This window comes from Perognathus longimembris, chromosome 1, assembly GCF_023159225.1.
Source record: "Perognathus longimembris pacificus isolate PPM17 chromosome 1, ASM2315922v1, whole genome shotgun sequence".
Lineage (NCBI taxonomy): Eukaryota > Metazoa > Chordata > Mammalia > Rodentia > Heteromyidae > Perognathus > Perognathus longimembris.
Window position 1 is genome coordinate 67,356,267 of NC_063161.1, and position 25,842 is coordinate 67,382,108.

General features: G+C 42.0%; 1 protein-coding gene across 4 annotated transcripts in view; it reads left to right on the forward strand.

Moving 5' to 3' along the window:
- Window positions 1-25,842, forward strand: part of Fgd4 (FYVE, RhoGEF and PH domain containing 4) — a 194,132-nt gene that overhangs the window by 79,141 nt on the left and 89,149 nt on the right. Inside the window, exon 1 of one of the 4 annotated variants that reach the window (XM_048367096.1) lies at window positions 20,176-20,875. The exons of the other annotated variants lie outside the window; for them this stretch is intronic. Within the exon in view, the coding sequence (XP_048223053.1) occupies window positions 20,785-20,875 (91 nt within the window). The 5' untranslated portion in view covers window positions 20,176-20,784. Of the gene's footprint in view, window positions 1-20,175; window positions 20,876-25,842 lie in introns of those variants that run through there. 4 annotated transcript variants of the gene reach the window in all.

Below are 25,842 nucleotides of genomic sequence, written 5' to 3' on the forward strand. Positions count from 1 at the left end.
GCAGGATCATCTAGTTTGTAACCTTATTTCAGAAATTACTCTGAATATTAAGCAATTTGTCCCAGCTCATGGAAGCTGTGAGTGCAGAAATGCCTAATGATAAGCTTGGTGCTTGTGGCTCATGTCTATAATCCTAGCTACTCAGGAAGCTGAAATCCGAGGATCAAGATTTGAAGCCAGCCCAGGCAGAAAGGTCTCCAATTAACCACCAAAAAGCTGGAAGTGGAGGTGTGGCTCAAGTGATTGAGAACCAGCCTTGAGTGGAAAACGTGAAAGGAAAGTGTTGAACTCCAGGAGTTACCCGAAAAATCCCACAGGTAGAATTTTCAGTCTCTCTGAGAGAACTTAAGATTTGAAATATGATCTTTGTTCTCAATCAGTTATCTAAGAAATAGATTTCTCATGATAAATGCCTAACCTTTGTTGTTGTTGTTTTTTTTGGGGGGTGTTGGGATTATCTTTTTTCCCCCTTATTTATTGTCAAAGTGATGTACAGAGAGGTTACAGTTTCATATGTTAGGCTTTGGGTACATTTCTTGTACTGTTTGTTACCTCCTTTTGTTGTTTTTTAAGCCTATCAAACCAACTAGATATCTGATTGTTCTTGTCTGCACACGGCCCTGTTGCCTACCCTTTAGTATATGGAAAGTCAAATGATGGTCAGACTGTGGCTTTACAGTTGTGGAGCCTAAAGAGGACAGCCCAAAGGACAAACGTAATTCTGCTCTAGGGCCCACAACCTGCCACCTGGATCACCCCCATCACCTGAACCCACATGTTTGTGTTATTGATCCGTGCACCTTTATTGTGGATAAGACACTGCATAACCTTTGTCGTCACATGATTTCTCTTTCCTCTGCTTTCCTGTCCAGCTGTTCCTTGCCCAACACCATGTCACCCCCATTGACATATCAGTTCTTTGGAGATGTTACTGTCATCACTGTAGTATAGCAATAATGAATATCATGATAATAGAAATGTAACTGCTAAAAGTAGCAGAGAAGCTTGGAACAAGATTTCAAAGAGATGAGAAGAGTAAAGTTACTGAGTTACTGTCTTTATCCTTTGACTTTGTCAATTGCTTACTAGATATCTACTGCGCTATTAGTGTTTATTGTTGCTGAGTGTAGAGGATTTGGCACTATACACATGGCAAAGTCTTTGGTTGAGTTTATAATGGGGGAAGACATAATGTTGCAATAAATAGTATCCAGGTGCTGGTGGCTCCCACTTGCAGTTACTGAGGAGGCTGAGATCTGAGGATCAAGATTTGGAGCCAGCCAGGGCAGAAAAGTCCATGAGATTCTTCAATTAATCAGCAAAATGTTGGAAGTGGTTGGGCACTGATGTCTCATACCTGTAATCCTGGCTACTCAGGAGGCTGAAAGATTGTGGTTCAAAGCCAGCCTGGGCAGGAGAGTCTATAAGACACTTATTTTCAATTTACCTACCCAAATCTGGAAGTGGAGAAGTGGGGCTGTGACTCAAGTGGTAGGGTACTAGCTTTGAGCAAAAAACTCAGGAACAGCACCCAGGCCCTGAGTTCAAGTCACAGGACCTGCATACACAGACACACAAAGTCAGAAGTGGTGCTGTGGCTCAAGTGGTAGAGTACCAGACTTGAGTGAAAGAGCCAAATGGGAGCTCAAGGCCTGAGTCTAAGACACCCCATTCCTGCGCATACCCACACACCGAGCTGTGGCTTGCCTAAAGGCTCTAAGGAATGGTGTGCTTGTACTTATGGCTTTGAACTCACTTGGGTAGTTGGCTTCAGCCTCAGCTGGGTAGTTGGTGGTGTTAGGAAACATGGCATTCCTTTTTCTAGATGAGTCCCCTGCCCTCTAGTTTGTCACTTTGTACTGTCATGGGAATTTGTTATGGTCACAGTGTATTCTCTCAGAGGACTGGTCGGTTCCAGGTATGCCAGCAGCTAGCCAGTCCTCCTGAAATGCACAGCTGCATTGAAAAGGCAGCTCTTGTCCTCTTGGGAAGTCCATTCATTTGAACATGAGAAAAACTTGACTCATTTTGTCCAGATGGTTGTGAAAAGGATCAGATGCTCCCAAACATACATAATAATTATTTCCTCTGTCATCCAGAACCGTTCTACTGCCCAGAGGTGGGGTACTTTTCCAGAAAGACTGTTTGTTGGTGAACATTAGCAGAAAAAGAAAAGGGCATGAACCTTTGCAGAAAATATGTAGAGGTGAACAGATCAAAGGGAGTTTCCCATGCTAGAAACATAGATGCAGTCTTACCCTACATAACATCACTTTAGTAACTGACATGGGTAACCCAAAGTCAGATAACAGTATAAAGGTGCATGCCAAGTACTGTGATTCCACAGAGGAAAAGGACTCTCAGCCAGGCCAGAGAATCAGCAAGATGTCACTTTGGGGTGTGAAGGATAAAGTGAGATCTGCCAGGTGATATGAAGGGCTTTTCCTATCAAGGGAACAACATAATAAAAACTTAAACATGGTTAGGTACCAGTGGCTCAGTCCTATAATCCTAGCTACTCAGGAGGCAGAGTTCTAAGGATTGAAGTTTGAAGCCAGCCTCAGCAGGAAAGTCCTTGAGATTCTTATCTCCAATTAGCCACCAGAGCACCATGGTTCTGAGTGATAGAGTGCTAGCCTTGAGTGAAAAAGCTCAGTGACAGCCCTCAGGTCCTGAGTTCAAGCCCTACAACTGACCAAAAAAATAAAATTAGAAATAAAAACCTTAAACATGATAAATAAAACCCACTTGGACCATAACAAAATTGGAAGAACTGCAGTGTTGAAATTGTGAGTAGATGTGTTAGGATTTGTTAAGGTAAAACCAGCAGCAATTTGTTATTCTAAGCTATTCCTTTAGAGTAGGTCTTGGATGTGTAAGCAGCAGGGTCTCCTACACATTCTGGAGAGGTGACTTTAGAGGCACTGTGGGGGAAGGGCTCAGGTTGCACAGGGGCAGAGCCTTAGCATTTTTCTTCTTTCCTTGCTTTCTCTCCCCCACCCCCATCTGTCTATCTGTCTCCCTTTATTTTTTTCATCCATTGTGGAGTTTGAACTCAGGACCTAGGCATTGTCTCTAAGCTTTTTTCTTTTTCTTTTTTTTTTTTTTTTCTCAAGGCTTGTAGTCTACCACCTTGAGCCTTAGCTCCACTTCTGGTTTTTTGGTGATTAATTGGAGACCAAAGTCTCACTGACTTCCTTACTGAGGTTTACTTTGAACCCCAACCTTCATTTCTCAGCCTCCTGAGTATATAGGATTACTGGTGTGAGCCACTAGCACCTGGCTGCCTTGGCATTTCTTTAAGGACCAGGTGGCACCAGAGAGACAGATGAAACTGGGAAGGCTCTCAAAAGGAGGATTGTTAGGACTTGGTCCTATTTGGGCGTGGGGGTGGGAGTGGAAGACTGAGGAGTGTCAAGAACAGCTCTGAAGGCCCGAGCCTGGAGAACTGGCTAGAAGGTGGGTGCGTCATCAGCTAACATGGAACCCTGGACAGGGAGTAGACTGGGATCCTACATTTCACTTAGAAACCACTAAATTCCTCAGCATGTTTCTAACTGATAGAGATGTGGTCATAAAATTTGTATCTTCTATAGTTGTAAAAACTAGTGACAAGTCCAATACAGTACTTTGAGTATGATAGCTATGTGAACTTCTCTTTTGAAATAAATAAGCAAATAAATGAATCAAATGTGACTGTAAAAGGAAATTGAGCCAGTGGTTTACATCTGTCATCCAAGCTACGTAGGAGGCTGAAATTGGAGGATCATGGTTTGAAGCCATATGGAGCAGGAAAATCTTGAGACTACAATGAACCACCAAAAAGCTGGAAGTGGAGCTGTGGCTCAAGTAGTGATTGCCTTGAGCAAAAAAGCCCAGGCCCTGAGTTCAAGCCTCGGACTGACACACACAAAACAACAACAAAAATGAAGCCCTAGCTTTTTTTCTGCCTCATACTTCACATTCTCACATTCACTGCCATTTGAGATTGTAGCCTTGTCAACAGGTGACAGAACCATAGTTGTGGGGTGGAGCAAGGTCATCTGAATTCACAGCAAAACTTGGAAAAACGTGTGTGTATTGTTCATGGAGAGAACTCTAAGCTCTAGTAAGATATATATGATATCATATATACATATATTCAATTAAAATAACAAAAACGTGTGAAGGCTGAGGTAAAATATGGTTATATAAGATGCTAGGTTTTAATATGGGTGCCAGTGGCTCACTCATATAATCCTTGCTACGCAGGAGGCTGAGTATTGATGGTTTGAAGATAGTCCTAGCAGGCGGATCTGAGAGAATCTTACTTCCAGTTAACAGAAAGCCAGAAATTAAAGTGTGGTTCCAGTAGAGGTGGTAGAGTAGCAGCCTTGAGTGTGAGACCCTGCTATCAAGCCCTAATACTAGCACAAAAAGGAAATATTTTACAGAGAGGGGAAATTTTGCAAGGCTTATAAGGATATTCTCTGAAGACCTCCCCAATGCATTGATTTTTCTCTTCTCTGAGTTCCTGAAGTTCTTTATGCTTTTGTCTCATCCATACAAACAGTTGACACCTCAACAATTAAAGTTGAGTCATGCAGTCCACCTATAGGCAAATTTGTAGGTTTTGTTTGATAGTACTGGAGTTTGGACTCAGCACTTTGATAGGCAGGTACTTTACCACTTGAGCCAGGGTCCCAGCTCTGCCTCCCTTTTCTTAGGAACATTTGAAATTACTCCACTTATGTCATGCCTCTAGTCCTGTGTGTGTGTTTTTTTTGGGGGGTGGGGGGAGTTGTTACATTATTCTTTTTTTTTTTTTTTTTTGCCAGTCCTGGGCCATGAACTCATGGCCTGAGCACTGTCCCTGACTTCTTTTTTTGCTGAAGGCTAGCATTCTGGCACTTGAATCACAGCGCCACTTCTGGCCATTTTCTATATATGTGGTGCTGGGGAATCGAACCGAGGGCTTCGTGTATAGGAGGCAGGCACCCTTGCCACTAGGCCATAGTCCCAGCTGTTACATTATCCTTTAAATTTACTTTTATTATTTTTGTGTGAGGATATTGAGTCTTGAACTCAGGTCCTCATGCTCTTGCTTTGATTTTTTTTTTCCCCTCAAGGTTGTCCATGTGAACCATACCCCAGCGTTAGGCTTTTTGCCAGTTAATTGGAGATAAGAGTCCAATGGACTTTTCTGCTCTGGCTGTCTTTGATCTTTGATCCTCAGATGTTGAGCCTCCTAAGTGGCTAGGATTACAAGTAAGGCATTGGTATTCCACTTCTTTTTCTTTTTGGCAGTACAAAGGACTAAATTTAGGGTTTGGGCTTGCTAGGCAAATGTTCTCCCAGTAATTATTGCAGTCCCAGTAATAATTAGGTAGCTATCTCCTATTGCTGTTTTAGTGATGCCTAGATTTTCAAGTCTCAAAATTTTGGAAGTTTTAAAATCAGTAGTCAACTATTAGGTTTGGGAGAAATCAACTGTACATGGATTAAAGAGCAGAATAATGTTTAAAGCATATTTATTTGAGAGCAAAAGAAACAGTGAAACAGACTCCCTGGGCACAGAGGGCTCCTAGAACCATGTGTTCACAGTCTTTCAGGGCCTGGTAGACATAGATAGGATCCTTGCCTCCTTCCCCTAAGGATGTGCTACTGGTCTGATTGGTCAAGAAATGGACATGGAGGGGCTGGGAATATGGCCTAGTGGTAAAGTGCTCGCCTCGTATACATGAAGCCCTGGGTTCAATTCTTCAGTACCACATAAACAGAAAAGGCCAGAAGTGGCACTGTGGCTCATGTGGTAGAATGCTAGCCTTGAGCATAAAGCTCAGGGACAGTGCTCAGGCCCTGAGTTCAAGCCCCTGGACTGGCAAAAAAAAAAGAAAGAAAGAAGAGAAATGGACATGGGCAGCTGGAGTCTAATGGTTCCCTTGCCTGGAAACATGAGCCAGGAAGTTTTCCAATATTGGATTCTTGGTCTCCATGAGTCAGTATAGAAGCCATACCACGAATGACCAAATTCCACTCCTGTGTGTTCACTTCTGGAGGCTGCACACCAACCAAGAGAATTTTCTGTCCAGCTCTCCCTGAGTAGGTTGGGATTACTATTGGAGGTAAATGGATTTTTGTCTCAATTTTTCTTTGTCCTCATTGGTTGAACAAAGCTCAGCAAGTAGAAGATGCCAGATAAAACACCAGTTGGAAGGAGTGAGTCTTGTCCATACTTCTGTTACTGAAGAATTAGAAGCGTATTATGGATGGTGGCCTGGGGAGTTATAACAAATAATCTTTTAATAAAGACATTAAATACATATAACTAGTTTTGGCATTTCTCTCTATCCCTACGGTTCTGTTGGGTGTTGTTGGCACACACCCATAATCCTTACTCAGGAGGTTGAGATCTGAGGATACTGGGTAGAACCATCCCACACAGACAAATCAAGAGATTCTTAGCTCTAATTAAACAGCTAAAAGCTTGAGTGCTTCAAGTGGAAGAGTGCCAGCTTTCCATGAAAAAGCCAAGTGAGCATATAAGGCCCTGAGTTCAAGCCCCAGTACCAGCACGAAGAAGTAAATAATGAAATACCTTTGAAATAACCTTCCTAAAAGAGCTCTTACTGGTGGATTTGAACTCATGGTCTCATAGTTTCATACTTGGTCACCTTGCTCACAGCTGGCACTCAACCACCTAAGCCATTCCCATATCCCAGCTTTTTGTTTATAATTTTGGAGATACAGCATTGTGAGCTTTTCTGCCCCAACTGGTATCCAACCAAGATCCTCTAGATCTCAGCCTCTTAAATAGCCAGGATTGTAGGTTTGTGCTCACTTGTACCCTGCTGCAAATGCATTTTTAATAAATGAGAAAGTCCTGCTGAAGGTATCTTACCCAGTCTGTGGCAAGTAGAACCAGCAGTCACTTCAGCCAGCAACCTGATTTCATTTTCCAGTTTTACTTATGTCATATGGTGCTGGGGATTAAATGTAGGGCCCCAAGCCTGTGCTCTACCACTAAGCTGCAAACCTAGACAACTGACTTGATTTTAGTAAGTAACTTGCTGTCAGTCCCAAATTAGTGTGTGATGTAACTGCCAAAAGCAGAACTGACACTGTTCTCAGAAGCCAGTAAAAAACAGGAGCAAGCAGGAAAAACTAAAAACTCTTTGAAGTTGTAGGATAGAATCAGGCATCAAACTGGGACTCATTTCCATGAGATTCTTATCTCCAGTTAACCACCAGAAAACCAGAAGTGGCACTGCTCTCAAGTAGTAGAGCACCTGCCTTGAGCTGAAGAACTCAGGGGACAGTGCCCAGGCCCAGAGTTCAAGCCCCACGACCTACCAAAAAAAAAAAAAAAAAAGATTCTTTGTTTTTTGTTTTTGAGATAAGGTCTTGCTATGTAGCCCAGACTAGTCTCACTATGTAGTCAAGCTGGCCTCGAACTCATGATCCTCCCACCTCTGCCTCTTGAGTGCTAAAGGACATTACAAGTATATTTCTTTAATTATGCTTACAAACAAGAAACCCCAGGGAGATAGTGATAACCAAGCCCTAAAGGCTGATACGGAAAATGGAGACTGATTTTATGAAAAATTCCCGAGTAACCTAGTAATGTGCTACAATGACTACATTGAATTCTTTTTTTCTTTTTCTTTTTTTTTTTTTGTTTGTAAGGTTTGAAATCAGGGCTTGGGCTCTGTTCCTGTGCTTAATTAGCACTCTACCACTTTGAGCCACAACTCCATTTCTGATTTTCTGGTGGTTAATTGGAGCTCAGGGTCTCATGGTCTTTGAACTGTGCTTTGTACTACAGTCCTCAGATCTTAGCCTTCTGAGTAGCTAGGATTACAGGCAGTAGCCACCGACACCCAGCAACTATATTGAATTCTGTGTAGAGTGATTCAATGATCCTTTGTTTTAAAAAAATGAATCCAACTGTTTTAGAAGGGATATTTAAATTTAAAACTTAAATAAAAAATTATTTCCAATTTTCCATAGGAAGTGTATTTACATGTTGCATGCATGAGTGCTGGTACTGGGACTTGAACTCAGGGCCTTGAGCTTTCAGTTGTCTTTTTCCCTCAAGGCTAGCACTCTATCAATTGAGTCACATTTCCACTTCTGGCTTTCAGCTATTTAATTGGAAGTAAGAGGCTCCTGGACTTTTAGGCCCTGGCTGGCTTGAACCTCAACCTTCAGATCTCTGCCTCCTAAGTAGCAAAGATCACAGGTATGAGTCACTGGTTCCTGTTATTTTTCCTTTTGTTTTAAACTGAGTCTTGTTTATTTGTTGGAGTTGCATAGAGGCTAAATATATTTAACTTTGATGTTCTGTGTCAAGAATAAAAATGATCCCTACTCTGGTAGCAGTGGGCTTTTTACTAACACGAGATTTTATGTGTTAACTTGTGCTACATCTAAACAAATGTGCTTTTTAAAAGACTGGGTATTTTATAATCCTACTGCAAACAAATTTCTGTTTAAGCATGATTGCTCAAGTTGACAATATATAGATTTCCAGAAAAATAGATTTCAAGCAAGTAAATTTATAATTTGTCTTGTATACATGCATCAATCAGGACTCAGATGATAGAAGAGTCTTGTTTTGTTTTAATTGGCTTCCTTTTTTTATTTAAGTCTTTGACTTTATTTTCCATTGCAAAGATGGTAACTTAGAAAATGTCATCTTAAGCCAGACATTGATAACTTAGGCCTGTAATCCTAGCTGCTCAGGAGGCTGAGATCTGAGAATTGCAGTTCAAAGCCAGCCCAGGCAGGAAAGTCCATGAGACTCTTATCTCCAATTAACCACCAAAAAACTGGAAGTGGCACTGTGGCTCAAGTGGTAGAGCACTAGCCTTGAGCTGAAGAGCTCAGGAACAGAGTTCAAGCCCCAGGACCAATTAACCAATAATAAGTTGGAAGTGGAGATGTGGCTCAAGTAGTAGAATACCTTGAGCAAAAACAGCTAAGGGACAATAGGAGATCCTGTGTTCAAGTTCTAATGCCTGTGTGCATAGGTGTGCACATGTGCATATGTGTGTGTGCGGTTCTCGCGCTCTCTCTCTCTCTCTCTCTCTCTCTCTCTCTCTCTCTCTCTCTCTCTCTCTCTCTCTCTCATCTAAAAGGTTACTGAATCCTGGCCTACTAATACTCTATCTTTTCATCTTTGGAATTATCTGGATTACTAACAAAGTAATTCAGAAACTGTATCAAAGGAAACGTCATATGTAAAATTTTGTGGGTTGGGTTGTGGCTCTTTTCTTTCATATTCTGGATTTTAACCTTTAAGAATTTGGCAATAAGGGGGAATGAGGGAGGAGGTAACAAACAGTACAAGAAATGTATCCAAAGCCTAACATATGAAACTGTAACCTCTCTGTACATCACTTTGACAATAAATAAGAAAAAAAATAAAAAGAAATGGCCAAAAAAAAAAAAAAAGAATTTGGCAATAAGCCAGGTGCCAGTGGCTTACACCTATAATCCTAGCTACACAGGAGGCTGAGATCTGAGGATCGTGGTTCAAAGCCAATAGAGGCAGGAAAGTCCACAAGACTCTTATCTCCAATTAACCACCAGAAAAACAGAAGTGGTGTTGTGACTCAAAATGGTAGAGTGAAAAAGCTCAGGGATAGCACCCAGGCTCTCAGTTCAAGCCCCATGGCATAATAATTTGAGGCCAGCTGGGCATTGGTGGGTCATGCCTGTATTCCTAGCACATTTGAGGATGACTGTTCAATGCCCATCCCAGACAGGAAATTCTGTGAGGTTCCAGTCTTCCAATTTCCAATCAACCAGCCAAAAGTCAGAAGTGATGCAATGGCTCAAGTAGTAGAACACCAATCTTGAATGAAAAAGCTCAGGGACAGCACTCTGGCCCTGAGTTCAAGCCCTAGGACTGGTACATACACAGAAGAGTTTAGGGCCAATATATAATACATAAGACACTACAGTTACTCACCAAGCTGTGCAAGCCTTAGGCTCTTGGAGAAAGGTACACAATAATTACAAGAAGTTAGTAGCAGGGGCTGGGAATATGGCCTAGTGTCAAGAGTGCTTGCCTTGTTTTTATGGGTTCAATTCCACAGCACCACATATAAAGAAAAGGCCAGAAGTGGCACTGTGGCTCAAGTGGCAGAGTGCTAACCTTGAGCAAAGAGAAGCCAGGGACAGTACTCAGGCCCTGAGTTCAAGCTCCAGGCAGATAAATAAATAAATTAATTAATTTAAAAAAAAGAAGTTAGTAGCAAGTAACTGGCTGCTCTTTTTTCTTTGTCTGATCTGGCATGGGTAGAGCCTATGTTCTATTTTCTTAAAGCCTCTGAGGAGTCTTTTCTGGAAGCATGGCTATTTCAAAGTTGGAAAAAATGATAGTTGAGTTCCTGTGGAAATTTATTTTAAAAAGAAAACATTTTTCTTGATTTCCTTTTCAAAAACCCCATGTGACTGATAGAGGGAACATGGCTTGGGAACATATTTGCAAGGCAAAGTGGCAAGGTAAGCTGGGCTTGAGCGGCTGAGACCTGTGCAAGGGCCTGAGCAGCCACTGAGGTCTGTAAGCCACAGTGAAGTCCATGACCAAGTTTTACAAGTCTGCCACAACAATTATTCCTCACCACAAAGCCTTGTCCTTTTCCTCTTTTGCTGTCTGATGACATCAGGCCTAGCCTTTGAGACAGCACTGCACCAGAGTATCTGACATCTGTAATCCTAGCTACTCAGGAGGCTGAGATCTGAGGATCACATTTTGAAGTTGGCCGGAGCAGGAAAGTCCATGAAACTCCTATCTCCAATTAACCACCAAAAAGCAGGAAGTAGAGGTGTGGTTCAAGTGGTAGAGCACTAGTCTTGAGCAAAAAAGCTTAAGGACAGCACCTAGGCCCTGTGTTCAAGACCCTGGACCATGAAGCTAGAGAGAGCCATTTCCAAATCTTCTGTATAGGGGAGTAGCTGGGCCCCCTGACACAGTTGTCTAGAAGAGTGTGAACAAATACACCAATAGGGGAGTGCCTGGCCGGGATCTGCCAATCACCTTTTCTGCCCCAGCTGGCTTTGAACTTTGATCCTCAGTGAGGAAAGAGGAAGTAGAAATATGAGGTAGAATATGTTCAAGTTGTAATCTGTCTTTTTGTTGGTTAACTGGAGATAAGAGTCTCAAGGACTATCCTTCCTAAAAAGTTAAAATAAAAAAATAAGGCCTAAGAATTGGACTATTTTAAACATGTTTAGCATGTGGTGCTGTGGCACATTTATGCCGTGGTCCAGCTGTCACCACCACCATCTACAGAACCCTTTTTAGCTTCTCTAGGGAACTCTGTACTCATTCAGTAGCAATACAGGGTAGCTGTATAGCCAGAGCAAGTCGGTGGGTGGGGAAGATGGGTGCCATGCTGCTTCAGAAAGCATCTGTAGGGGGCTGGGAATATGGCCTAGTGGTAAAGTGCTCGCCCCATATACATGAAACCCCTGGGTTCTATTCCTCAGCACCATATATATAAAAAGAAGCTGGAAGTGGCGCTGTGGCTCAAGTGGTAGAGTGCTAGCCTTGAGCAAAAAAGAAGCCAGGGACAGTGCTCAGGCCCTGAGTCCATGCCCCAGGACTGGCAACAAAAAAAAACAAAACAGAAAGCATCTGTAGGAAATAGGCAATAGAAACAAATGGAATTTACATACAGGAGACACAGAAAATTTCCAGGTTTTGTTTCATTTTCTTTTTTCTTTGTGTATATGTGTGTGCACACATATGTGCACATGTGTGCACATACACTGAGGCTTGAACTTAGAACCTTGAGCTCTCTCTTAGCTTTTTTGCTCACTCAAGGCTAGCACTCTCCCACTTGAGTCATACCTAAACTTCTAGCTTTTTGGTGGTTAATTTTTCATGACAGTCTCATGGACTTTGCCTGGGCTGGCTTCAAACCTTGATCCTCAGATCTCAACCTCCTAAGTAGTTAGGATTACAGGCAAGAACCACCAGCACCTGGTTCAGATCTATTTATAATCTCTCCAGAAATATTTGTGCAAGTATAGAGAAATATTTACCGGAATGATCTTTTTGTTTCTTAAATGTGAAATGAAGAGAATGAAGAAATGACATTTATTAATCAAGTTACCTAAATAGATTCTTTAAGTAGGGTCAACCTGGCATCTATCCATACACAGGCCATGATATCCAGCAGGGGCTCACTCTGTGGACACTGAGAGGGAGCACATTGCCTTTCCTGGACCAGGAATACCACACACCTAGATGGATTATTCCAGAATTGTGTTGGCCACACATTTCTTTAGCCTCCCATAACAGAAGAAAATCCTTGATCCTGTAATCTCCTTAAAAGACATCATTCAGGATTATTTTCTTAGAGTTTTTTCTTCTTGTTTTTTTTTTGTTTGTTTGTTTTGCCAGTCCTGGGGCTTGGACTGAGGGCCTGAGCACTGTCCCTGGCTTCTTTTTTTTTTTTTTTTTTTTTCTCAAGGCTAGCACTCTACCACTTGAGCCACAGCGCCACTTCTGGCCATTTTCTATATATGTGGTGCTGGGGAATCGAACCCAGGGCTTCACGTATACAAGGTAAGCATTCTTGCCACTAGGCCATATTCCCAGCCCTCTTCTTGTTTTAATGTAAGAAAGTAGATTGTGTTGGGGAGACACACTAAAAGAGAGGAAAGGACAAACACCTGTTATGGCCAAGTGCATGCAATTGTATACAGTGAGTGGCTGATGTAGGAAATCCTTATAGATGGACTCAGACTAAAAATGGCAGGTGAGAATGAAATCTCTAAATTGGACTAGGACAGAGTATTTTCATTCTCTAGGATTTTGCAGATACATACAAAAATAGGTATCACTGGGCACTAAGTGGCTCATGCCTATAATCTAGCTATTCAGGAGGTTGATCTGAGGATTAAGGCTGGAAAGCCAGCCTGGGCAGTAAAGTCCAATTATCTCCAATTATTTGACAAAAAAAGGCAGAAGTGGAGCTGTGTCTCAACTAGCCATGAGCAAAAAGCTCACACTCAGGCCCTGAGTTCAAGCCCCAGGATTGGCACAGACACAAAACGTATCATGTGTATTTTTTTCTTTCTTTCTTTTTTTTTTTTTTTTTTGCCAGTCCTGGGCCTTGGACTCAGGGCCTGAGCACTGTCCCTGGCTTCTTTTTGCTGAAGGCTAGCACTCTACCTCTTGAGCCACAGTGCCACTTCTGGCCATTTTCTATATATGTGGTGCTGGGGAATCGAACCCAGGGCTTCATGTGTATGAGGCAAACACTCTTGCCACTAGGCCATATTCCCAACCTTCATATGTAATTTTAAAGTCAGGGTCTTTCTATGTTGCCTGAGCTGGTCTTAGAACTCTTGGGCTCAAGTGATTCTTTTGTCCCAGTCTCCCAAGTAGTTGGTACTACAGCTACATGTGCTCAGCAAGAGGCGGAGGCGCAGGGGTGGGGGTGGGGCGAGGATCACAAGTTGGAGGCCAGCCCTGACCAAATTAGCGTGACCCAAAGGGTGGGGATGTGGCTCAAGTGGTAGAATAAATTCTTGCCTAGCATGTATGAGGCGGTGGGTTCAGTTCCCAGTACTTCAAAAACAAAAAATGACAAATAATAATAAATATAGTATACTAGAAAACAAGCCGCAACATAGTCATCTGTTACCAAATATTCTAAATAGTTGTAGGTTGCACTGTAAGTAGATTTGTTCATCTCAGTATCATCACAGATGCATGAATAATGCATTCTGTTAAGATGGGAAACACTTGCTGTTTTTTTTGTGTGTGTTTGTTTGTGCCTGCTAGTCCTGGGGCTTAAACTCAGAGCCTGAGCGCAGGGCCTGCCCCTGAGCTTCTTTTCCCCATGGCTCAAGGCTAGCAGTCTACCACTTGCACCACAGCTCCACTTCTGGCTTTTTGGTGGTTAATTGGAGATAAGTGTCTCACAGAGATTTATTTTTCTAACTGCAGTCTTCATATCTCAGCCTCCAATCTAGGGTTATAGACGTGACACACTGGCACCAGGCTCAACTGCTGTTATTTTACAGGACCATGATTGATCCATTGTTGACCAAGGTGTTTAATTAGTCATGACTATACCCATCAACCCTCTGTGTGAATGCTCAGAGAATATGCAGAACCCTCACTGTGCTCCCAAAGCAGAAGAGTGATTGAGTTCAGTTAGAATGGGTAATAGTTTCATCCATTCAGAAAACCAGGTTTAGATGATACCATGTGTTCTTATTGTACTGTGTGATTGCATATAACTAAAGAGCTAAAGTTTCCCTGGCTTCTTTTTGCTCAAGGCTAGTACTCTACCTCTTTAGCCACAGTGCCATCTCTGGCTTTTTCTGTTTATGTGGTGCTGAGGAATTGAACCCAGGGCTTCATGCATGCTAGGCAAGCACTCTACCTCTAAGCCACATTCTCAGCCTAGAGCTAAAGTTTTAATTGCCTACTTTAAACAAAAGAATAGATGTTCAAGGGTAAGTTTTCTTTGAAGTTTGATACGAAAACAGTTCAATACAAAAATAGTCAAGCAACAGGATTTGCCTGGCATGTATTCAAGAATTTCCAGGCCTTGTTTCAATAAGGCTCTCAGACATGCAAAATAGAAATTAGCATCACTTGGTTATAGTGTTTTTAACATGTATTATTTTAAGCCACTGAATTGTTTTAATTCCCAAATATGTTGTTATTTTATTAGAGTTGTTATGCTAACCAGGAAAAAAATGGGTCGCAACTTGATTCATCCTATGACAATGCAGATTGCAGTTTAAATAACAGTGGACAGTTAATCTGGGGGGTTTGCTTCTAAATTGATAAGAATTGGAAGTCTTGTTGGGTGCTGTTAAGCCTATAGTCCTAGCTATTCATCAAGGCTGAGATCTGAGGATAAAGATCTGAAGCCAGCCTGGGCAAAAAACGCTGTGAGACTCTTATTTCCAATTAACCACCAAAAAGCTAGACGTGGATGTATGGCTTAAATGGTAGAGCACTTGAGGGTAAAAGCCAAGCCAAAGGGCAAAGCTTTGAGTTCAAGTCCCAGTTATGGCACAAAAAAAATCAGAAGTTTTCCATTGTTCTGTCCTATATCTGTATTCTGTTGGAACAGGCTAAAAACTAACATCCCTGTGATATAGTTTTCCCTTGATGGGCTGGGGATATGGCCTAGTGGCAAGAGTGCTTGCCTCCTATACATGAGGCCCTGGGTTCGATTCCCCAGCACCACATATACAGAAAACGGCCAGAAGTGGCGCTGTGGCTCAGGTGGCAGAGTGCTAGCCTTGAGCAAAAAAAAAAAAAAAAAAAGAAGAAGCCAGGGACAGTGCTCAGGCCCTAAGTCCAAGGCCCAGGACTGGCCAAAAAAATAAATAAATAAAAAATAATAATTTTCCCTTGATTTCCAAAATATGCTTATTAGTAAATAAGTTATTAAAGCTCAGTTTGCCATTGATACAGGAAAACTTCTAGTTGTGTAACAGGCCTTATTGCCACAGTTACTTTTAAATAAAAATACAAAGGCAGACAACTTGGTCACCAAACTATACTTTAAATACTGTAAATTTCAAGATTTTTATTCCAAAAGGACACATTAACACATTGCATGCAGAAAGCTTGGTTTGTTTTTTCCATGTGATTTTCATTATAAATAAAAACCTATTGAAGGTAACACAGGTAGCTTTTGTTTTTCCCCCAGTTGTGGGGCCTGGGCACTGTCCCTGAGCTCTTTTACTCAAATCTATTGCTCTACCACTTTGAGCCACAGTCCTGATTCTGGTTTTTTAGTAGTTAATTGGAGATAAAAGAGTCTCACGGGGACTTTTCTGCCTGGGCTGGCTTCGAACTGCGATTCTCAAATCTCAGTCTACTGAGTAGTAGCCAGGATTACAGGTGTGAGCCACCAGCACCTGGATCATGGGTAGCTTTTCTAACAAAATAAAAACTGAGCATAATGAAAAAGTCAAATTTTTACAAAATACCATATGAGTATTTAGCAGGATTTCATTATTTCCTTCTTCAGTAGAATTTGTTCAGAATAACATCTGACAAAAGGGGAGAATAACAGCCTGATAAGATCTCAGCACAAGGTAGTTTGTGAATAGTTCAAGTTGGCTAGTATGTGATTTTATCTTTCTTTCTTCCTCTCTTTCTCTTTCTTCTTTTTTTTTGCCAGTCCTGAGACTGAACTCAGGACTTGGGGCACTGTCCTAGCTTCTTTTGCTTAAGACTAATGCTCTATCACTTGAGCCACAGCTCCACTTCTGGCTTTTTGGTAGTTTATTGGAGATAAGTATCTCACAGATTTTTCCTGCCTGGGCTGGCTTTGAACCATTATCCTCAGATCTCAACCTCCACTCTGAGTAGCTAGGATTACAAGTGTGAGTCACCATCGCCTAGCCAACATGAGTTTTTCTGTATTTTTCATGACTGTATGTATTTACATAACAAACAATCTATGTTAACTGAAGTGTCTAGGCATATTTATTTAAAAAGGACTCTTTCCAGGCTGGAATATGGCCTAGTGGTAAAGTGCTCGCCTCATACACATAAAGCCCTGGGTTCGATTCCTCAGTACCACATAAACAGAAAAAGCCGGAAGTGGTATTGTAGCTCAAGTGGTAGAGTGCTAGCCTTGAGCAAAAAGGAAGCCAGGGACAGTGCTCAGGCCCTGAGTTCACACCCCAGGACTAGAAAAAAAAAAAAAAAGGACTCTTTCAATGCACTACCATAAGCTTCCACATTCACAGTTGGGGTTTCTGTGAGGAATTAGTTTAGTTTACTCTTGAATCTGTCAAAATTTCTCTCTTTTTTTTGTGTGTGTGCCAGTGCTGGAGCTTGAACTAGAGTGCTTAAGGCTGGCACAGGTCCACTTGTTTGTGTTTGTTTGCTTTTTGCTGGTTAATTGAAGATAAGAGTCTCTCAGATTTGTCTCCCCAGGTGGCTTCTGGCCAGGATCTTCAGATCTCAGCCTCCTGAGTAGCTAGGATTACAGGTGTGAGCCACCAGTGCCAAGTTGTCAGGATTTCTTAAATCACAAGATATGAATAAAATTAACCAAAGATCATCTTTATAACTGAGGGTGTGAAGGGCAATGATGCTACCAGACCTCACGTAGCTTTGAGTTCATACTGCCCAAGATTGGGGCTGGGAATATGGCCTAGTGGCAAGAGTGCTTGCCTCCTACACATGAAGCTCTCGGTTCGATTCCCCAGCACCACATATATGGAAAACGGCCAGAAGGGGCGCTGTGGCTCAGGTGCTAGCCTTGAGTGGGAAGAAGCCAGGGATGGTGCTCAGGCCCTGAGTCCAAGGCCCAGGACTGGCCAAAAACAAAACAAAACAAAACAAAAACATACTGTCCAAGGTTAACCATGTCTCCTCACCATATTCTGTTTTTGCTTGAAACACAGTTTCATTATAGCCCAGTCTCATCCCAAACTCATGATCCTCCTGCCTTAGCCTCATCTGTTGCTTATTTTTTAATAGAAGAAATTGCTTTTATTCCTACTCCCCCATTTTTGAGAAATGAGAGATAATTCACAAACTGTAAAATCATTTTTTATATGACACTTCTGAATGTCACCAGATGCACATAATCCTGTAACCACTTCAGTGAGGGTACACAACAGTCTTGTCTTCCACAATTCTGTCTTCATGGTCTACCCTTTCCCCTGCCACAGCCCCTGGCACCATGGACTGGGTCTTTTTAATCACTAGGAGTTTGCCTTTTCTCTGATGTCATATGGAATCATACATAATAGAGCCCTTTAAGTTAGCTTCTTTCTAATGGGTATGGCAGTGTCCTCCCCCAATGCTGGAACTCAAACTCAGTATCTGGCGCTTTCACTCATTGCCTAGCACTACCACCTGAGCCACACCTCCAACCCCAGTCATTCCGTCTTATTGCTACATAGTAGGTCAGTGTAGGGATGCATCAAAATTGAGTTGTTTGTGTATTTAGGTGATTTTTTTTAAATTAATTAATTTATTTATTTATTTTTGCTGGTCCTGGGGCGAACTCTGGGCCTTGGCACTGTCTCTAGACTCCTTTTTGCTCAAGACTGTAGCACTCTATCACTTGAGCCACAGCACCGAGCCACAGCACCACTTTTGGCTTTTTGGTGGCTAACTGGAGAGTGTCATGGCCTTTCCTACCTGGGCTGGTTTCAAACTGTGATCCTTACATCTCAGTCTCTTGAGTAGCTAGGATTACATGTGTGAGGCACTGGCATCCAGCCTCTTTGGTGATGTTTGAACAAAGCTTCTGTAAACACTCAGGTTCAGGTTTTTGTGGGTCAGTGTTCATTTTACTTGGGTAAGTACCTAGGAGTTGTGGTTGCTCTAAGTGTTGTTTTACATAAGAAACATCTGAGGCCAGTGTTGAGCAGCTTCGATGTTGTTTGTCTGTTTGTTTATTTAGTTGGGAGTAGGATTTAAATTCAGGGCCTTGTGCTTGCTCAGCTTGTCTGGCTAGTGTGCTTTACAACTTGAGCCATAACTCCAGGCTGTCTTTTTGCTTGTTATTTTGGAAGACAGAATCTCATGGATTTTTCTACCCAGGCTGGCATTGAATTGTGATCTTTCCAATCTCAGCTTCCTGAGTAGCTAGGCATACAGGCATGACCCCACTGGCACCTGGCTCTAGAAATTACTTTTTGTTTGTGATAGTTGCTACATATAATCGCACATTATTCACTTGAAGGCAATTGAATGTTATATTTGTGGGTTTTGTGTGTGTGTGTGTGTGTGTGTGTGTGTGTGTGTATGTGTATGTGTATGTGTTGCAGCTCAAACCTAGAGCTTCAGGTATGCTAAACACACATGGTTTACTACTGAGCTCTAACCTGAGTTCCTGTTTCATTTTAACACTGTATTTTGGTTTTCTAGCTCTCATCTATTAAAAACAATGTACCACTTTTTGCCTTAACTTGTTGTTTTTTCCTATAAGATAGTAATAACTGGCCAGGTGCTGGTGGTTCATGCCTGTAATCCGAGCTACTCATGAGGCTGAGATCTGAGGATCATGATTTGAAGCCAGTCTGGGCAGAAATGTCTGTAAGACTCTTATCTCCAGTTAACTACAAAACGAGCTAAACTAAATGGAGCTGTAGCTCAAGAGGTAAAGTGCTAGTAATAACTTAACATTATTTCACAGTGAAGGTTTAATGACAACTAACATAACTCCAGCCCAAAGTAAATGTTAGCTATAGAAAGAAAAGAAAAGAGAAAGAATAAAAAGCGAGAAAGGAAGGAAGAAAGAAAGAAAAAGAATTTGAATACCAAACCTGAGGCTTTAATTTAAACATTACTCTCAGAAGCATAGACATCTGGGCATTTTTAGTGACAAGGAACATTCTGATTTTTACGTCTCTTGGGAGCCTGTTAGAAGTGCATTGTGTAGCCCACAGCATACTCATTGGATATGAATTTGGAGACAGGACCCAGCTATTCCACCCCCAGGTGCCTGAACAATCATCTGGGTGACTCTGGTGTACCCTAGACTGTGAGATACTGTGTTGGGCCCTCTGATGATGAAGGAAGGGGTCTGCAGAGCTCTCATTCTCCTGTCTGTGGTCATCTCTGTGATTTTATTAATATTTTAATTCTGACATTTCCTCATTGTTCAGGACTCTTAGAAAAATGTAAAGTGCTGATCTAATTATGTGGAATTATAATGACCTTATAAGCCACTTTACAAGTTAATACAGTAAGAAATAAATATCTTACCAGTTCATATCCTAAAATACTATGTAAAAGCTTGGTTTCTGCCAGGTGCTGGTGGCTCTTAGCTATTCAGAAGGCTGAGATCTGAGGATTGCAGTTTGAAGCCAGCCTGGGCAGGACTCTTATCTTTAACCATCAGAAAAGCCAGAAGTAGGGGCTGGGAATGTGGCCTACCAGTAGAGTGCTTGCCTTGCATATATGAAGAAGCCCTGGGTTCAGTTCCTTAATACCACATATATAGAAAAAGCCAGAAGTAGCGCTGTGGCTCAAGTAGTAGAGTGCTATCCTTGAGCAAAAAGAAGCCAGGGACAGTACTCAGGCCCTGAGTTCAAGCCCCAGGACTGGCCAAAAAAAACAACAAACTGGAAGTAGAGCTGTGGCTCAAATGGTAGAGTGCTAGCCTTGAGTGAAAATGCTTAGGGAAAATGCAAGTTCCAGGACTGGCGTGTGTGGCGTGTGTGTGTGTGTGTGTGTGTGTGTGTGTGTGTACGCACACACACACTAGCTGGTTTCCTTAGACAGTTGATGTATGGCATTTATTCATCCTGCCCTGTTTATTCTCCATAATCAATGAATTATGGTAAAAAGGAAAATCAGAAGTGGCCAAATACTATTCGAGGTCATTGGAACTGAGATGTTAGTTCTTAAGCTTGAGACTCGTGACATCTTTTGTCCAGGCAGGCATCCAGTTAAAGGGGAAGTAAACTATTTTCATGTTAGATTTTTTTTTTTTTTAGAGGATTACAAATAGCTCACGCATTAGTCAGTTTATAAACCATCCTGTTCCCAGCTGTATTTCTAGTGCACTCAATGGGTCCATGGGTATCCATTGTTGTTTGTTTTGCTGCAAAAAATAGACATCTCTCCATGTTCATAGATGTAGTCTCTTGAGGACACAGCAGCAGCCCATCCTCTGAGGAGGTGTGGCATAGTGTGCACGGGGTTGTCTTTGTATTTGCAAGGGCTAAGAATTCACTGAAGTCCACACATACTGCACTGACCAGAGCTCCTGGCTGATCGCCTGTGATCTCCAGTCATCTCTTTGGCTGTAAAGCCCGGATGGAGGCTTTGATCACATGAACTTGAACTGGGTAAAGGCAGATGCTTTCTCACTAAGCCAGAGAAGGCTGGTTTTCAGTGTGTGTGTAGTCATATCCACTGATGAAGGTAAGTGGTTTCATTTTCTGGCTAATCTTACATTATTTGCAGAGCGTGAGGCTTGCTGCATCCTGAGGACACAAGTGACAATAGCTTGGTTTTACTTTAAAGTTAAGAATAAATCTCTCCTTGTGCCTTTCACCTTCAAGACTAAAATAGGAATGACTTCTGGCTTCTAGCTTTTCTAGGAGACTTCCTCTGGCTTAACACAATGCAAGTTTGTCTGATTGATTTTTTTTTTAAAAGAGCCAAAAGGATATAAGTAACATTTGTGATATTTGAAAATGCAGCCACTGAGAACGCAAACATTTCTCTTTTCCATCTGTTCCTGCTGAACAAAGTTAAGAAATGTTTGCTTGCCACTAATTTTCTAGTAGTGGACTGTTGTTTTGCTAAAATAAACAATACCAACAAAAAATTCTGACCCTTCCCCATCCCAGTCTTGTTTTTTTGGGCAAAAAAGTTCAGGAAAGTAAGCAGTTCTTATTTTCCTGAATAAAGTAACAATGTTGAGATAGGTATGGATTTTGTTTTAATGTTATCAATATTTAAGAGAGCTAATTAATAAGAATTGAGTTAAACAGAAATGAAATTCCACTGTGGGATGCAATTACAATCATGTGACAGGAAGTATTTGCTAAAAATATTTTTTAGAAATTGAAATGGGTCCATTGCATTTAGCTGTTTCTTCTTGTTTCTGAATGGAGGTAAATCTCCCTGTAGGCTGTCCACGCAGACATTCACAATGTCTGAAACTGACCCAGCAAACCTTAGTTACCAAGACCCTCTCACTGTGATGTCTCTCTTTCCTTCCTTGGCCAACAGGACATGTGTGGTGTGATGTCTCTGGGTGGGGTCAGTCCCAATGTCGAAACAGGAGAGCTGAGCCCCTCCTGCAGCCTTACTGCCCTGGCTCACTTTGTTCCCAGGTTCTAGACTTGCTGAAGGCAAGAATGGTCTGGTCCTAGCCTGCTCTTGCTTTGTCACCACCCAGCCAGAAGCTAGATTCCTTCCTAGGGTTTGGGTGAAGTTCAAGATTCTTATAATCTTTCCATGGTTCACTGCCATACTAAATGCAATTGAAAAAAAATAAAAAAGAAGAAGAAATACAGCAAAAGGGAAGTATTTTCTCTATCAGTGAAGTTCTGCTATTCTGAAATAGCTCCTGTCCTTTCTCTTTGCATTTTGCAAACAGGGGTTGGAGAAAATCATGTTCCCTTCCCAGAGAAGCTGTTAGTTAGAGACAGTACTACTGTTAGAACTGAAAGATGTCCAGGCTGGGAGTGAAGGCCAATCAACATAGAGAATCTGGTGGCCAGCTTTCTGCTTTCAGGGACAACACACTGTACAGAATGACCATTGCAATAATGTAGGCTCTATGAGTTCTTTTTAGAAAGTTCAAACTGAAAAGGACAGCAATGTAACACTTCTGCCCACATTGGTGAGTAATTTTGTTGCAATTAAGTCATAGAAAATTTTTATATTATTTGGTGTGTGTGTGTGTGTGTGTGTGTGTGTGTGTGTGTGTGTGTGTGTAATTAAGGCTGAATTTAGGGCCTCAAGCTTTCACTTGACTATTTCTACTCAAGGCAGGAACTCTACTACTTGAGCCACATCTCCACTTCTGGCTTTTTTGCAGGTTAATTGGAAATGAATATCACAAGGATTTTCTTCCTGGGCTGGCTTTAAACCACAAACCTCAGATCTCAACCTCCTAAGTGGCTAGATTCTAGGAATGAGTCACTGGTGCCCAATCACTTTGTCCTTTCTTTCTTTTCTTTTCTTTTTTTGCCAGTCCTGCGGCTTGGACTCGGGCCTGAGCACTGACCCTGGCTTCTTTTTGCTCAAGACTAACACTTTACCACTTGAGCCACAGTGCCACTTCCAGCTTTTCTGTGTATGTGGTGCTGAGGAATCATGTATGCAAGGCAAGCACTCTACCGCTAAGTCATATTCCCAGCCCTTGTCCTTTTTAATCATTAAAAAACTTCCTTTGGGGGCTGGGGATATGGCCTAGTGGCAAGAGCACTTGCCTCCTACTCATGAAGCTCTCAGTTCGATTCCCCAGCACCACATATATGGAAAGCGGCCAGAAGGGGCGCTGTGGCTCAGGTGGCAGAGTGCTAGCCTTGAGCTGGAAGAAGCCAGGGACAGTGCTCAGGCCCTGAGTCCAAGGCCCAGGACTGGCAAAAAAAAAACACACACACAAAAAAAAACCTTCCTTTGTAAATTTAAGCATATGCTCATAAGCAAGATCTTTTCATATAAGAAGCATAATAGGATAGAGTGTAATGAACGAATCAGTGGGAAGTATTGTTCAGTTCTTTAGTAATATAGTAATTTTGTGTCCATCCAAACCTACATGTCACTTAAATTACAATGTAGGGTTAAGGTTTAACTTAAGACATGCTAGTGGCTTACACCAGTGTTGCTACTCCGCATGCTGCGATCTGGACGACTGCAGTTTGAAGCCAACCTGGGAGGAAAGTCTGATTTCCAGTTAACTATCAAAAAAAAAAAAAAGCCATAAATGGAGCTGTGTCTAGTGGAGTGCTAGCCTTGAACAAAAATGCTCAGAGACAGTGCCCAGGCCCAGAGTCCAAGCCCTGGGATCAATACAAAACAACAGTAACAAAGGATGAAACTTAATTTCCTGTAGATACCAAAATATACTTTAGAAGGTCAAGAGAAGATAAAAGGCTACTCCAACAATCCAGGAAAAAGTTGAATTGCTTCATTTAAAAAAATAAACAGCCTTTTCTTTGGTGTCTGTAGACCTATCCATCTCTCCACTTTTCTTCTAGTTCATATTGGTTGAAAGATTCCTTCAAATCTCTTTAGGCTGGTTTACACTGCATTCTCTGACTTATCCCCTCAGTATGCTAGAGGAGGCTGCAGAAATGTTTACTGAGGAGGGTGTAGTGTTAGACATGAAGTTGGTCATTCTATATGTACATGGAAGTTATGAAAACTTAGCCTGAAGTCAGGCTCACATTTACAGTCCTAGCTGCTCAGGAGGCTGAGATCTGAGGATCCTGGTTCAAAACTAGCCTGAGCAGACAAATCTGAGTGACTCTCATCTCTTAATCAGCAAAAAACCAGAAGTGCAGCTGATACTCTACTGGTAGAATGGAGGTATGGCTCAAGTGCTAGAGTGCTAGCCTTGAGTGAAAAATACCAAGTAAGAGTGTGAGGCTAGGGCTGGGAATATGGCCTAGTGGTAGAGTGCTTGCCTCGCATATATGAAGCCGTAGGTTCGATTCCTCAGCACAACATATATAGAAAAAAGCCAGAAGTGGTGCTGAGGCTCAAGGGGTAGAGTGCCAGCCTGGAGCAAAAAATGAAGCCAGGGACTGTGCTTGGGCCTGAGTTCAAGCCCCAGGATGGGCAAAAAAAAAAAAAAAGTGAGGGTAGTCAGGCACTGGTGGCTCATGCCTGTAATCCTAACTACTCAGGAGGCTGAGATGTGAGGATTGCAGTTCAAAACCAGCTGGGGCAGGAAAGTCTGTGAGACTCTCCTCCAATTAACCACCAGAAAACTGGAAGTGGCATTGTGGCTCAAGTGTTAGAGCACTAGCCTTGCCCTGAAGAGCTCAGGGAGAGTATGATGCAGTTCAAGCCCCATGATCGAAAAAAAAGGCTTCATCGAAAAAAAAAGAAAGAGAGAGTGTGAAGCTCTGAATTCAAGTCCCAGTACTGGTAGACACACACACACACACACACACACACACACACACACACACACACACACAAAATTTATTAGAGAAAGTAGAAAGTATGAGAGTTATTTGTGTCCTTATTTCATAATCTTTCCATCCAAATTTGTGTGGCTAATTGGAAATTGTCCTTCATTTCAACAGGTATATCCAACATTGAACTCTATGCACTGTTATTAGCAGTATAGTAATATGCTTCATCAGAATGGCAATGGCAGTACATGGCTAAATCACATGGCTTCTTAGTAGAATGAGCTCTGTTACTATAGTAAAGGAAATATATAATGCTTGAAGACAGTTATTTTGTGATTTGGTAAATGGAAGCCCCTAATGATGGTTGAACTGGCAGAATTACAACCAGTTTATATGGAGTATCATGTTTTTCTCTATTTTTATTGCCCAATACTTTCATTGATTTCTTTCCACAAGAGTTGTGAGTTTATAGCATAAAATAGCAAACTAGGGCTGGGGATATGGCCTAGTGGCAAGAGTGCTTGCCTCGTATACATGAGGCCCTGGGTTCGATTCTCCAGCACCACATATACAGAAAATGGCCAGAAGTGGCGCTGTGGCTCAAGTGGCAGAGTGCTAGCCTTGAGCAAGAAGACAGGGACAGTGCTCAGGCCCTGAGTCCAAGCCCCAGGACTGGCCAAAAAAAAAAAAAAATCCTTAAAATAGGAAACTGGTGATAAAAAAAATAAACATCACACAAAGTATACTTTTCCTCATTTTCTTTCTTTCTTTTTTTTGTGTCTGGGCCTTGGACTCAGGGCCTGAGCACTGTCCCTGACTTCTTGCTCAAGGCTAGCACTCTGCCACTTGAGCCACAGCGCCACTTCTGGCCATTTTCTGTATATGTGGTGCTGGGGAATCGAACCCAGAGCTTCATGTATACGAGGCAAGCACTCTTGCCACTAGGCCATATTCCTAGCCCCACTTTTCCTCATTTTCTTCTTTGAGACACATCTTGTTATGTTGCCTAGACTGGTGTTTAATTCTTGGTTTGGCTTCCCATTTACCTAGAGCTACCAAGTGTACACTACTATGCTCAACTCAAGAAGATGTTTTCTATAGCTCTTGATGAGTTAGCTACAGCAAAAGAAAACACAGCAAATACAGCTGGGTGTTGGTAGCTCATGCCTGTAATCCTAGCAACTCAAAACACAAATCTGAGGATTGTGGTTCAAAGGCAGCTCAGGCAGGAAAGTCCATGAGACTCTTATTTCCAGTTAATCAGCAAAAAGTTGGGAGTGGAGCTGT